Source organism: Chelonia mydas, chromosome 1, assembly GCF_015237465.2.
Source record: "Chelonia mydas isolate rCheMyd1 chromosome 1, rCheMyd1.pri.v2, whole genome shotgun sequence".
In the NCBI taxonomy this organism is placed as follows: Eukaryota; Metazoa; Chordata; order Testudines; family Cheloniidae; genus Chelonia; species Chelonia mydas.
Window position 1 is genome coordinate 17,645,600 of NC_057849.1, and position 14,905 is coordinate 17,660,504.

General features: G+C 41.4%; 1 protein-coding gene across 1 annotated transcript in view; it reads right to left on the bottom strand.

Annotated features, from left to right (window-relative positions):
- Positions 1-14,905, bottom strand: part of TENM4 (teneurin transmembrane protein 4) — a 1,747,045-nt gene that overhangs the window by 96,967 nt on the left and 1,635,173 nt on the right. The window contains exon 23 of the mRNA XM_043528206.1: positions 3,292-3,411. Within this exon, the coding sequence (XP_043384141.1) occupies positions 3,292-3,411 (120 nt within the window). The remainder of the gene's footprint in view (positions 1-3,291; positions 3,412-14,905) is intronic.

The window sequence follows — 14,905 nt, forward strand, 5'->3', positions numbered from 1 at the left end:
GTCTACAGTTGACTGGTGTGACAACAGGATGAAACCCACTTCTAGTAAACCAGAATATAGTGAAACTATTTACAGTGAAGTAGAATTCAAGTCCTAATTTGTTACAGTTTATTGCAATTTGAAAATTGGAATTCCAGTTATAATGAAATTCATTTTAGGCCTTGTCTATACAAGAAAGTTGCACTGATTTAATTAGATCAGTTTAGAAACCAATTTAGTTGAATAGGCCCAATTCCCTAGTGTGAACCTTCTTATTCTGAGACCACAAGGGGGTTGCAGTGATTTAACGAAATTGGATTCTAAACTGATTCAGTCAAATTGACCCAAATTGCTTGTGTAGACAATGTCTCAGGCTAAAATTGTTCTGTTGAAAAGATTATTAGAAGAGGGTCCTGCTGTTGTAACATATTGAAGTATAGAACAGCAATTGTAATAGCAATAATGCTTTCCATTTGGAAAGCACGTCACATGCAGTATTTCATCCACAAACACCCCAGCGAGGCAGGAAGAAAGTGTTACCTTCATTTTACAGGCAGGTTAACCGTGGCATAGGAAGATTAAGGGATGTGTCTAAAAGCTACACAGTAGATCAGCAGCAGAGCTGTGACTAAAGCTCAGGATTTCTTGACTCCCACCTTGTGCTCCCACCTTTAGACTCTGGTACCTCCAATATTTCAAGTGATTTTATAAATAGCTCTCATATCATATCAGTGAATAATTAACTAATTTTTTGTTCTTTAAAGGAAGAATGCTTTCATCTACTCATACATTACCTCCCTCCAGTGCCCGCAGATGTAGTGTTGTGCCTGATCATGCAAGAAAATAGATGAGTGCATGTCAAAGACAATATTTTGGGGCCAATTATAGTCTCATTCTCATGTTTCAAGATCCTCAACAACATAATCAGACTATTTGTTGAATATCATGTCCTGAAATGTTGTTAGCACAAAGCATCAGACCTGAATGACAGCACCACATAAGCAGAACATAATGAGGGGAAATCATAAGGAAGTATGCCTGACTGCAAGAGCTGTCTAACTCCACTCGTTCTGGGACTGGGGGGCTCCAGCAGTTACTGATAGGAATGCTAGCCTGGTCCTGGGACTTATTTTGATTATATACTCTATGTTCAGGCACTGCTGATCGCCGCCTTTTTATTACTTTAACTGAATCTAGTACTTGTGATCGGTGCTGGATTTACAGCCCTTGGCAGTGAGCTCCTGGGAGCAGTTCTATCCGATGCCAGCTGGCAAGGTTTCCCTAGGGAACATTAGCTAACTGGGAATTGGTGAAGCACACTGGCACATTGGCCGCACCTCTCCCTGCCCCGCTACACTGAGGGTGGGAAGGAGGTGGTGTAAGTCTAGCTTAACACGAGCTGAGAACTCCCCTCCAACAGGGCCATTCTCTGCTGGTGAGTAAGATGCCAGCGTGGTGCAAAGGGTCTGGATGGCGGCAGCGAGTGTGGCTGTGAGTGAACACAGGATTGAAGCGCTGTTTCACCTATCCTTCCTAGGGGTAGTCCCTGTAGAAAATTATTGAAGCATAGCCTGGCGTAGTATGGAAGAAGCTTGCTCCGCTGTGCTGCCCGTACTGTACCTGCTCTGTAGGGGGTAAAAGTGATGCCTGTCCAAACCCTATGCAATGCTAGGCTCATTATTTGCTTATAAGCTCCCATGACGGATCAGGGCCATGTAGCATTAACACATTGCACAAATACAGAACAAAGGGATGGGCCCTGCCCTAAAGAGCTTAAAGTCACGCATCTGAAGAAGTGGGTTTTTTTACCCACAAAAGCTTATGCCCAAATAAATCTGTTAGTCTTTAAGGTGCCACCCGACTCCTTGTTGTTTTTATAGTCTGAGTGGAAGACTATAGACAGTAGACAGCAGGTGGAGACCAACAGACAGATCACAAGGAAGCAATGAGCTGATGCTGGTCAGCATGAAAAACAGGGAGTTCCAGCACATCAGCTGCCTACCTATGGTCACGTTTTTTGTAGGCATTATTATTTTTACTTGGCTCGGCTTTGTGCCAGCCCTTTACACTGCAGTGCCTTTGACCGCTAGGGCCCGCTTCTGATCTCACTTGCCAATCAGGAGGTGCTCCCCTGAGGCTATGGCTCCACTACAGCGGCTACCGTGCCACAGCTCTGCTGCTACACCTGTGTGCTGTTGTCATGCTGTTGTGCAGAGGCTTCCTGAACCAACGGAAGTGGTTTCTCCACCCATCCGAGAGGCGGCAGCTCGGTCGCTGGAATCCTTCTCTCGACCTCACTATGTCCACGGTGGGGTTACGTGGACATCACTAAGTTGCACAGGGCATGATATTTTTCACAGTCCTGAGCGATGCAGCTAGGTTGCCCTAAATTTTAGGTGTAGACCAAGCCTGAGATTAATGGAGTTACACTACAGTGTAAATGTGAGAGATTCTGTATCTTTCTCAATAGTCTCTAAACCACAAGACTCGTGAAAGTACCAGCTTCTCTTGTAAGATATGCTCATTTAACTGAGATAATCCATTTTCCATGGAAACGTACCTATTACTCAAATTCTACTGCTGTATTTTCCAGTAGCTGGAACATTCATGAGAACACATCTTGAAAAGTTTCCGTGGTTCAGCAGGCACCAAGTCCCAGGGGAACAAGTCAAGACTACATAACACACACATCTCTAGCAAGCGTTCATCTCCTTGATTATCACCCCACTGGCTATTCTAGCCAGGTCAATCCAAATCCTTAACGCTAGCGTCAGATTGGAGAGCTGTTAAAATCAGCAAAGCCAGGTCATCCTCGCCAAAGTGCTCGTGTTAATCACCATTAGCTAGAATATGTGCAGCTCCATCAGTCAGAAACTTACTCCTTATATTTAGCTTTTGTCTTTAAAAGAGAGCCAGTTAGTACTGAGAGACAAAAGACGGCCCAATTCAGTGATTTTGTTACGGTTCAGTGGAACTGTTCAAATTTTAACCACTTGCCTCTAGCAATACTGTATCTTACAGGTTTAATTATTTTTGCCCAATAATGTCTATATAAAGCAATGAAGAATATGCAGTTTGGGGCAGGAACCATAATTTCTTTATATGCATGGGCAACACCTAGCACAACTGAGCCCCAGTGCTTCTATGCACCTCTGTAATAATATCAGTATCAATATTAACAATAACACTAGTGTCTCCAGGCTGCCCCAGACGTGACTGTGTCTTTCCTAGGAGAGTCTCTCTCCAGTGCTGGCTGCCCTATTTGCAGCTCTGGGTACTTACATACTGTAAAATGTATAGCAGAAACCATACCTGCCATCTTGCCTGCTGATTGTGTATCCAAAAAGAGGATTGTTGGCAAAACTGATGTTCACTCCAACTAGAGGGGTTCCATCTGATGTTATCACCTGACCTCGAATCACACACGCATGGCTGCATGAAGGAAAGAAATGATAGGAAATGGTGAATCAAGTCAAAGATGGGGGAGTGATCCCCGACTTACCCTGCTGTGAATGCCTGCACACAGGGATACCTAATACGATAAGCAATAAAATTCAGTCTGCCAAATCATGCCCCCAGATGGAGGCACATAACTCTTGCTGACTTGGGTGTTGTGCACACACATCTGAGGGCAGAATTTGGCTTCACCTTTTTTCTACTCTTGTAATATTCAACCACTGGCAAATATACTGTTCTCTGCTATCTTCTCCTGTAGGGCACATGATATACTGACATGGCTGTAGCCCACTCAGCTTCATAGTGCCTTGACAGTACTGGTCTGATTAAGGACAAAACATGTTTTAGAACAGAGGAGGATGGAAATGTACTAAATACTGCATGGGCAGGTTTATGGCAATTAAGTCCTCTGATGATCAAAGAGATGTGCTGGCCTTGATGAGTCAGGTCTTCCATAGTCCATAACGAAGTGTTACTGCTTTGGAGAAAATACAATGACAAATTTGCAAGGATCAGATGAATTCCCTACAGAATGTTTCAGCAGTTGAGCATGAAAACAACAGAACTGCCGATTGTTTGTAGATTACACCTACTCCATTCTACTCTGCACTTTTATGACACCTTTCCCCCAAGGATCTCTAAGTGCTTTACAACACCGATTAATTCTGTGAGGTTCGTATTTTACAGATAGGAAACATGAAGTCTGTTGGTTTTCAATTACTCAGGATCACTCAGCAAATCTATGTCAAAGCCGAAGAGAGAACACATAAGTCTCTATTCCAAAGTCTCTGTTCAAAGCCCTAGATTGTACATCTTACCATACAGCTATGCAAGGAGCTTCCAAAAAAGACAACAATCTTGTGCATCTGATAGTGTCTGATCTCAGTGGCTATCTCAAGGTACTTATTTTTCTGAGTGATAACAATAAATTGTGGTATCTTTGTGCTGGCATAATATGACGTGTGATTTTTGCAGGCAATGTCATGCTAGCCAGCAGAGACTGGAAGCCAATGTTCCTACTGCTTTAGGCCCAGATCCCCTGCTGGTGTAAATCACCAGAGCTCAATTTATAATCTATCTATTTGTCGTAAGAGAATTCAGTGGAGCCACACGGATTTACAGTTGCTGAAGATCTGGCCCTCAATGCGTAGAAAAGCACTCACACAATCTCTTATTACCATGGAAAACCACAGAGTCCACAAGTTATTGCCTAAGGGGTGCATCAACAAGGCAAAGATTGTATGGCACAGCGAGAACCAATATGTGTATCAAATAAGGATTTCACTGGATATTTATTCCACGACACAGAAGATAGACTTTTTAGTTGTCATGCCATCCAGTTATAGCAGAACTCTCCACTGATTAAAGTAGGGATTTTTGTGTATATGCTGATGGAAGGGTATGGCTCAAAACTTGGCATTTAGGGACACAGAAACAAAAGCTTCTGAAGGTTCAGTTCTAGTATCTACTCACTTGATTCCTATGTCCCCTTTGGTCAGTCCCAGAAAAAACAGGATAAAATGCACCGGATTTTCTATTTCACTGATATTAGTTTTACTCTGGTGTATATCCAATGACTTCAACAGAATTACTCCTGATTCACACAGATGTGGAAGGAAAAGCAGTCCCATCAGTAAAACAATAATAATTTCTGTATTCCTTTGCACCTTCCATCCACGGATCAAAAAGCACTGTATTAACAATTCAGCTCTGTGACATCCGAGGACACTGGGTAAATGACCATCACTGTTTGACAGATGGGGAAACAAAGACACAGAGGACCAAATTCACCCTATTGTAACCCCGCTGAAGTTGACAGAACACCACCAGGAAAGTATTTGGCTCAAAGTAGTAACGTTTGTGGACAGCCAGAGGCAGTACCCATAACTTCCATTCTGAGGCCTCTACATTACCCACAAGACCATTCTTCTCATCTTCTTCAGTGAAAGCTGAAGGAGAGTCTGGAATGGTCACCAAGTCCTAGAGCCTTCTGATCATCCTTACATTTTTGTGGAAGGATAAGCATTACTGTGGACTCCTCTTCCGAAGCCCAAGAAATTCTTGCTATTGGGAACAATGGACTCGGCAGACTGAATTACCATTACCTATTCAAACCAACACCAAAAGCATTACTGACGACTGCTTGCTCATTTTAAAGTGGTTGAGCAGAAATACAAATAAAGCACATTTTCCTGAGATAATGGAGAAGGGTTGCTACCTTCTTCCACTGCCTCCCCACAAACTACAAGCAAAGAGGAAAAAAAGAGACTAAATGTTGTAGATGCCTTAACTGGTGCCCTAGACAAAAAACTAACAATTATGATGGTAATTCTCCCAGAGTCTAAGCAGATGAAAGCCTATGCGTAAAGTTAGCCAACACACTGGACTAGATCCTCAGCTGGTGTAAACAGAGCTTTGCTGCTTTGCACCAGCTGAGGATCTGGACCATAGCCTTCATGAGTTCATGGGCACTTAGACCTGCAGGGATAAAGAACAGTCACACAGTTACAGGCACAATAAAAATATGCAAAAGAACTCACTCTAACGGGGAAACTCTAACAAACACATCTGCACTTCTAGCTTCCATCGAGTAACCTCCCCCCCAACAACTCTTCAAGTTGTCACGCTCAGCTTCTTTGCTCCATCTCCATTTATTTACTTACCGATTTGGACGAAGCCAGCCCATCTTAGGAGACAAGTAACTCTCAGGAAAGCCTATCTGGCCCCCAGGAATCCCCTTGAGGGCTATAACAAGTCCTTTACTCCCAGAGGGTAGTCCTTCCCAGATTATAGTCACAAAAAGAAGCTGGGGCAGTGTGTACAAATATATGAACTTAATTAAAGTGGGATGGGGATGAGAAAGATACTGAATCCCAGACTTTGCCTGATCAGATCCTCAAATTTTCTACTTTCCCAGTTGATAAAATTTGCCCCATTTGGGAAAAACAATTAACGCTGTGCTTTGTAAGCAGCTGGCCTCTCCAGTGTCATCGTGTCCTTTCTGGAGGCGAAATTGACTACCCACAATGCACTCAGCCCCCCAGGAACCTGGTTAATGCTAATTTAGTCAGCCATTTCCTTCAGAAGACCTTGGTCTAAATGCAATTACGCTGCAAACACGTTAAGTGGTACTGCAAAGACTCTCAGCCCTGCTTGGAAGGTCTCCCAATATATTTACATAAAATTATCTCTCATGTTAATAGGGAAGATTTATTCCATCAGTCTAGTTTGGCCAGCACTGAAGATGTTTTCTGCAGTTGAGCAAAATTGAATGTCTCTTTGCTGTAGACTTGTCTTTCCAATGAATTATTAACATACTTCATCTACTGGCTGAACTATATTTTTTCAAGACTGCATTTACATGTGGCTGTGCAGATCCCTTGTTTTACAAAAACCAGTTCTCCAGTCTGTTTTTTTAATTAGCCTTTCCCAACCCCTCTGGTCTTTTATTTTTCTATAGAGGTTTCCCTATAATTAGGGAACACTAAATCATTGCTGAATTGCTACCATGTGGCTTGCTAGATGGCGAGTCTGAGACAAAGTAATTTTAGACCATTGCTTTGTGAAGTAATTTGTAATCACTAGAAGATTAAGTTAATGTCCACCTGTCCCCCTGGGTATGATCTAGGGCCCAGTGCCATCAAAAGTAGAGACACATTCACTCTCCCCTTCCACAGCTATAGAGAAAGTCCTGTTTTCTTTAGTAAGACCTGTGTTTACATGCGGGGGGGAAAAAATCCAAGTATGCCAACAGTTATAAAATACTAGAAATCAAAGGAAAAATCCCAAGTAGGTCATTTAATTCATCTTCATGCCAGGAAAGATTGCTCCCTACAGTATGTTTCCTAGCTCTTTGGTTTAATGTTAAACATCTCAGGCAGTGGGCTTTCCAAAGCATTATTATTAATAATTATTTGTTTAGTGCTGGGAACATGCTTGGCATTGTACAGTAGACAAAATAAAGGCATTCCTTTTCCTGAAGGACTTCCCTTGGGAAATTATCCCATAGTCTAACATGGTCTAATCTGATGCTTGTTGAAATTGATGGAAATACGCTCACTGATTTAAAAAAGGCATTGGATGAGGCTCATATATTTCACCGTTAGGAATTATTTTCTGGTGTTTGTGCTAATTTTTCCATTTCTTAGTGTTACGCCATTACTCCTAGTCATGACCCATGGTATCACAACCCTAGCTCCTTTTTTCTTGGAAGTTGAAAGGCTTCAAATACATTTGGATGATTCACATGTTCTCCACACCCCCTTAGTCATTCTTTGGCCATGTTATTTGTATTAAATATTTTTAATCTCCACTCAGAATTCCCCACGTCCCAATATTTGTTATTGTTACTTTTCTATAAGTTACTTCCAACTTTGTTTGACATCTTTTTGGTACCGAGGTGCCCAGAACTGAACATTCTGTTCCAGATGGGGCTTCACCAGAGCTCCACAAAGTGAATCGAGAGGAAGGATATTTCTGTTGTTAAAGCCCTCATGTCAATATCAGGAGATTTAGCTTCTATTCCTGGTTCTGCCACAGACTTCCAGTGTGACCTTGGGCAAGTCACATAGTCTATCTGTGCCTCAGCTACCTATCTGTAAAATGGGAATAACAGCACTGCTCTATCTTACCGGGACATTGTGAGGATAAATGGAGTAATGTTCTATTGTCTTGACATAGGTGCTTATACCGCTATGGTATTGTGGTACCGGTTTGTGATGTGCTCAGATACCTTGGTGATGAGCGCCAGAGAAAAATCCTACTAGTAAAGCAAGTTATTACAGATGTGGTCTTGGGTCACTTGCTTCTATCGTCCTTTTGCTCATTTATAGTGCAGGATGCAGTATAACATACAGTCCCACTCTGCCCCTGGAAGCTAGTGCCAATGACAGTGCCAACCTAGCGCAGCTCCTGGACCCTTGTCTCCCAGCTACTAGGGAGAAGACTCCTTACACTCTCTTCCTGCACAGGGTGAGCCACAATCTGGCTCTTCCTGTTTAGTTTAGCAGTGGGGTAAGTCGATAGCTGACAACTACTTAACAAACCTCTGGATGTCGCTTGAATCATGAAGTTTGGTAAGAAAATGGAAATGAAGGGTTCTTGAGACGTTAAACAAGAAAGACTTAAAAAAAAACCAAGGAAAATTAAAATTAAAAAGTAGCCATCCAGAAAGGCTCCCACACAGCTATGTATAACACAAGTGAGTTCCTGAAAGAGTTTGGCATATGTCAGACAGCTGGGATTCAAAACAAATTAATTAGGCTAGGCAGAGAACCTTGCCAATAAATGGAGCACCAGAATGCCAGTGTCAGGCTGAGGACCACCTAAACATGTTGATATCCGATCAACTGTGCATTCAGAGATTTGCTGAAGTGGCACTGACAGACACAGTCTGCGACAGCTTCTGCAGCTCCACTTCCTGAGGAGCCGATGGAGTGGGAGACACAGGCGAAAAGGAATGTCAGGCAAAAAACAAAAACGACCCAACTCAGCAAAGAGAAGTCAAATCTAGTCTGTCTGCAGGAACTAAACTCGACTGGTTCTCTTTTTTTAGCCTATGCCTCTAGGCCAGCTGTACATGCCCCATCACTTGAGCGTCAGGAAAGCGTGTTGTTCTTTTATGGGTTTGTTTTTTTAATTGTTAATATTTTGCAGAAATGCTCTACACTTTGTCACTCATTCTTCAAAAATATACAGTCCCAAATAATGCAGGCAATTAATCAAAATGTTATATTCAAAGCCCATTACTTAAACTGGTTAAGGAAAACTGGAGAAAAAAACAACAGTATAATGCTGGCATAGTTTTAGGAAAACAGAATATGAAGCTGGTATCTGAGGCATCTCCATAACGCTTTTATTCACCAAGATGTACAATAACAGCTCTAGATCACAGTGTACCCTATTTGGGTTTTTACACCAAGCCCATCACCATGGTATCTGAGCATCTCTCTACCTTGTTTTTTATAGAATCAGAAATGTACGGCTGGAAGGGACGGTGAGAGGTCATGTAATCAGGCCCCCTGTGCTGAGGGAGGACCAAATAAACTTAGACCACTCCTCACAGGTATCTGTCTAACCTGTTCTTAGAAACCTCCAATGGGATTCCACAACCTCCCTTGGAAGCCTATTCCAGAGCTTAACTACCCTTATAGTTGGAACAATTTTCCTATTATCTAACCTAATCTTCCTTGCTGAAGATTAGGCCAGTTACTTCAGTCCCACCTTCTTGTCCTACCCACAGATAAGGTGAATTACTTCTTGTCCTACCATCAGAGGAGTACTCCTGCTGAGGCATCACCAGTGACAAGTAGAGCAGGACAATTACCTCCCTTGCCTTACATATGACACTCCTGTTAATATACCCCAGAGTGATGACAGCCGTTTCTGCAACTGCATCACTTTGCGGACTCATATTCAATTTGTGATCCACTAGAACCTTCAAATCCTGTACAGCAGTACTACCACTTAACCAGTTACTTCCAATTTTGTAGTTATGCATTAGATTTTTCCTTTCCAAGTGAAGTACTTTGCACTTACCTTTACTGAATTTCATCTTGTTGATTTCAGACCAATTCTCCAATTTATCAAGGTCATTCTGAATTCTAATTCTGTCCTTCACGCAGCTGGGTGTCATCCACAAATGTTATAAGCATACTCTCCACTTCATTATCCAAGTCATGAATCAAAATATTGAATACTGTTGGTCCCAGGACAGACCCCTGCAGGACTCCACTAATTACATCCCCTCTTTGACCATGAAATATTGATAACTACTCTTGGAGTACAGACTTTCAACTAGTTTTGCATCCACTTTATAATAATTTAATCTAGACCACATTTCCCTAGTTTGCTTATGAGCATGTCATGTGGGACTATGTGTCAAAAGCCTTCCTAAAATCAAGATATATGACATATACAGCTTTCCCGCATGCACTAGGCCAGTAACCCTGTCAAAGAAGGAAATTAGGTTGGTTTGGCATGATCTGTTCTTGACAAATCCATGATAGCTATTACTTGTCACCCTATTATCCTCCAGGTGCTTATAAATTGATTGTTTAATAATTTGTTCCAGTATCTTTCCAGGTATCAAAGTTAGGCTGACTGGTTTATAATTTTCCAGGTCCTCTTTGCTTCCCTTTTTTAAAGATAGTACATGTCTGCCATTCTTTAGTCCTCTGGGACCTCACCCACCCTCCAAGAGTTCTCACAGATAATCACAAACGGTTCTGAGATTGCTTCAGCTAGTTCCTGAAGTACTCTAGGATGAATGTGATGAGGCCCTGTCAACTTGAATACATCTGACTTATCTAAATATTCTTTAACTCGGTCTTTCCCTATTTTGGCTTGTGTTCCTTCCTACTGTTAATATTAATTGTGTTAAGTATCTAGTTACAATTCACCTTACTGCCTTTTATGTCCCTGGCTAGGTGTAATTCATTTTGTGTTTTGCTTTTCTGTATTTGTCCTTACATGATTGTGCTATTCTTTTATATTCATCCTTAGCAATTTATCCATGTTTCCCCTTTTTGTATGATTCCTTTTTAATTTTTAGGTCATTAAAGAGCTCCAGTGTAGCCACATTGGCCTGTTACTTATTCTTCCCTTCTTTCCTTTGCATTGGGACAGTTTGCTGTGGCACTTTAATATTGTCTCTTTGAGAAGACACCAGCTCTCCTGAACTCCTTTTGTATTTACCTCTGGTGTGTAGGTTTAGTTCCCTGGCTAGCAAGTGTCCAGTTTTTCAAGCCCTGTGTTATGTATTTCTGCCATCATTCTGCTCAATGCAGACTTACACCGTAGAATTTATAGGACTAGTTATTAGTCATTCTCAGTTGACGAAGATCTTCTCCAACACGACTAGCCACCATTCTACTGGCAATATTGCCAGTAAGCTATTCATATCTGTAATTCTCCAAAATTAAAAAGGCACCTTCGGTGCATGCCAGTTTAGTAACAAAATAACATTTATGTGAGGTAACAGCTGTACACTTTCCACTTGTAAAAACCCCATGATCACAAAACCACCTCCACAGAACAACTCCACTTAGACTCCTTTGATGTCAGGATTTTGTTCTAAACTGCCTTGTTGGTTATAGAATCCCTATTAGACTTGGTCCTATTTATCAAATCCAGGCTCGCTCTCTTCCTTCTGGAAGCACACCCTCCTCTCTGATTTGCCAAACAATTTGGCAGCTGTTGGAAGGAGAAGCTTCTGCTGCTCCTCCTGCCATCTATAATATCTTGGATCTCTCTGCCTCATCAAATCACCGTTTCCAGGGAAAAATGACTTTTCAGATGAGATTGGTAATGAGAAGAAGAGCAGATGAGGCAGCAGGATATAGGAAAGGTATCCCACAATACAGGAAATTAAGAGAAGACTGTTACACTAGCAGTGACTTGTGTAATTAGATAATATTTAACTCCTACTATGCTACTGTACCCTGAAAAAGTACTTTTGGACACAGTTTGCATAGAAAGTGCTACACAAAATAAAGTTATGTTATGCTATGATGTAAAGTCTAAGGGGAATTCGTTGCTTTCGGTAATGCCTTAGATCAAAAAGATTTAAAAGCTGATTCTCCTCTCATTTACACCAGTGCACCTCTAAGAGGAGTTGCTCCTGATTTACACTTGTGTAAGTGGAAAGATAATCAGGGCTTTAGGTTCTTAGCCCTTCAGAGGGTTTTAGTAGCTCTTATGGTGCAAGCTATTTTTGCATATAATGATGAGTTAGGTTAATTTCATACCCTACAAAAATGTGATTCTACAAGCCATTATTTCTATGAGAAGTAACAACTTTATAGTGCAGTAAATCTAAAAAATGAATGATATGCTTATTCTTATGCCAGGTCTCATGAGGCTTGTGAAATCAAATTGTGGAAGAATTTGCTTACCTGATCTCACAGATATTATAATTAGTATTACTAATAGTTATTAGTAAGCTCTTAGAAAGCTCCGGCAAGGTGCTCAATGCTGTACAAGACACAAACTAAAGGCAGTTCCTGCTCACAGTCTGCACAAGACAGACACAGTGATAGAAGGACTCAATGGGGCACACAGAAGGAAGAACACATTGTTTAAACATTAATGATGTAATTAGCTCACTTCTTGTGGGCACTGCAGAAAAAAGATTATTAAACTGTCTATAGGCTGTTTGCTCGCATTGTAATGATACAATTTGGAGTTGTGGGACTTATGAAGAGAGTAGATCAAGAAAATATATAGATTTTTCAGGGGGGAGGGTGTTGTATTATAGTGATTTATTTATTTAGGAAGTTTTAGCAGGTTTAAAAATCATTGCCATGTAAATGTCACAAACAAAATGACAATCCTTACAACAGTTAGCATGGTTTCTTTTTGTTCCAAGAAACATTATGGGGCCAGAGAATAATCAAATCTTTTTATTTAGCTGAGAATTACCATAATAGAGAGGGAGCCTCTTTAAACCATCCAGAAGATGTTTCTGGCAATTTTATTAAATTGAATGGAACTACTGACTCTACTCATATTTATCAGATCAGGCACATCTATTAAACACTAATATTAAAAAAATTGGACAGGTGACTGGAGATTTTTTCAGGCAAATATAGTCTGAGTATTGAATAAATGGTAACCCGATATTTATTTGTCCTACACTTATTTTGCTGAGTATGTAATTGATCCATTAATTTTTCCATGACAAGCAGCTCCCATATTTTTTTTTAACTTGTCCTCTAGTTTTGAACTAGTTTTCTTTTCCCACTGAAAGGCTATCAGTAGTTTACCAGCGACTAGCAGATGAGATCTTAATTCTTCAGATCTTTGAATATAACCAATTCCATTAGGAAACCCCAGGAGAATAATCAAAGGATCATTGGTAATAAGTATCCAATACTTTGTAGTCTTTGGTTGCAAATTGTATCCCAATACTGACTGGATATGTCCACCATATCACAGGATTTGTTTTTGATGACTCCATGCACATTGAATTCAATTAAGGAATCTGCAAATGGGCAATGATCATGGTATGGATCATTTTATCAAAGTTATGGAAAGAAACTTATAAAAGGATTGGAACTTCAGCCCTGTTTTCATGTACATGAATCCTTCTACTATCTGTATATTTTTGCCATAGCTTATGGCATAGAATTAGTTATATTGAAATTTAAAAATCACAATGGCATGAAATGTCACCATACTCTACATTTTTAAGTCAAAAGGAAGGCTGAAGTCAAAGGCACATACTGTTATTGTCCTCTGGAGAGGAGAGAGGATTTTTTAAAAGTACGCTCTATCTTTGCTTAAGAGGAATATTACCAAAGTAAAAGAAGCTATTTTGGGCCTTCTGACCTCTTCTTTGCTCTTTTCAGTTTCAGAAAACATGATCTTTAGTTATTAAAGAGGCCACTTAAGCAGAAAGCAATAAAAGAAAGTGACAAGGAGATGGCGTAAAAACCTCTTGTATTTTCCTAAAACATAAAAATGTCTCCTTAATCTCAAGGCTAGGGATAGGAAACTATATTATTATTATTATATTATATTATAATAATATGTAACATATTAGACACACCATGACCCTTGTGATAGACCCAGGCCAGTTGGGTACAACAGAGTAGTAGAAGGCAGATATACTGGCCACTGGATTAGCAGTTTTCTGTTCCCTGACTGACCAGAGCAGGGGCTGCTCCAGGCTAATGAGAACACCTGACTCCAATTAACCTGCAAAGAGTCAGGTGAGACCACTAAGTTAATGTGAACACCTGACTCTAATTAAGGGCCCTTCTGATACTATAAAAGGGCTCACTCCAGTCAGGCTGAGTAGCGCCAGGGGGCCAGAGGAGAAGAAGTACGGCTGAAGGGCTGAGTAATGAAGACACCCTCAAGCGAGAGAGCTTTGGGGAAGTGGCCCAGGGAAATGCAGAAACTCTGGCAGTGAAAGGTCGGCTGCCAACAGCTGCTGCCATTACGGTCCCTGGGCCGGAACCCGGAGTGGAGGGTGGGCCCGGGTTCCCGCCCCCCAACCCGCCACTACAGAAACACCTCCAGGGAGGGGAAAACAGGCCCCTTTGTCAGGACAGGAGGCTAAACACTTTTGGTATAAGGCTGTAAGAGCAATAGAGACTGGGAATTCTCTCACCAACCTCCTTGTTGGCTTATGATGAAAAGGGCTCAGTAGACTGCAACCCCGGCCCTAGAGAGAGAAGGCCTACATGGAGGGTTGCAGTGAGCCTCTGAAGCTAGCATAAACCGCCTGGAAGCGTGGGACTCACGGGGACAAGGTTGGAGCTCTGCCACACCCTCCATTAAGCACACTGAATAGATCTATGTCAAGGTTTATTCAAACCTATTAATGATAATGATGCAGTTCAAATAGATAAGGTATTCTTCTTCAAACCCTGTCCTAAACTGTCTACAGCAGGGATCACCAATCTTTGGCACGCGGCCAGTCAGGGAAATCCGCTGGCGGGCCGGGCCGGTTTGTTACCTGCAG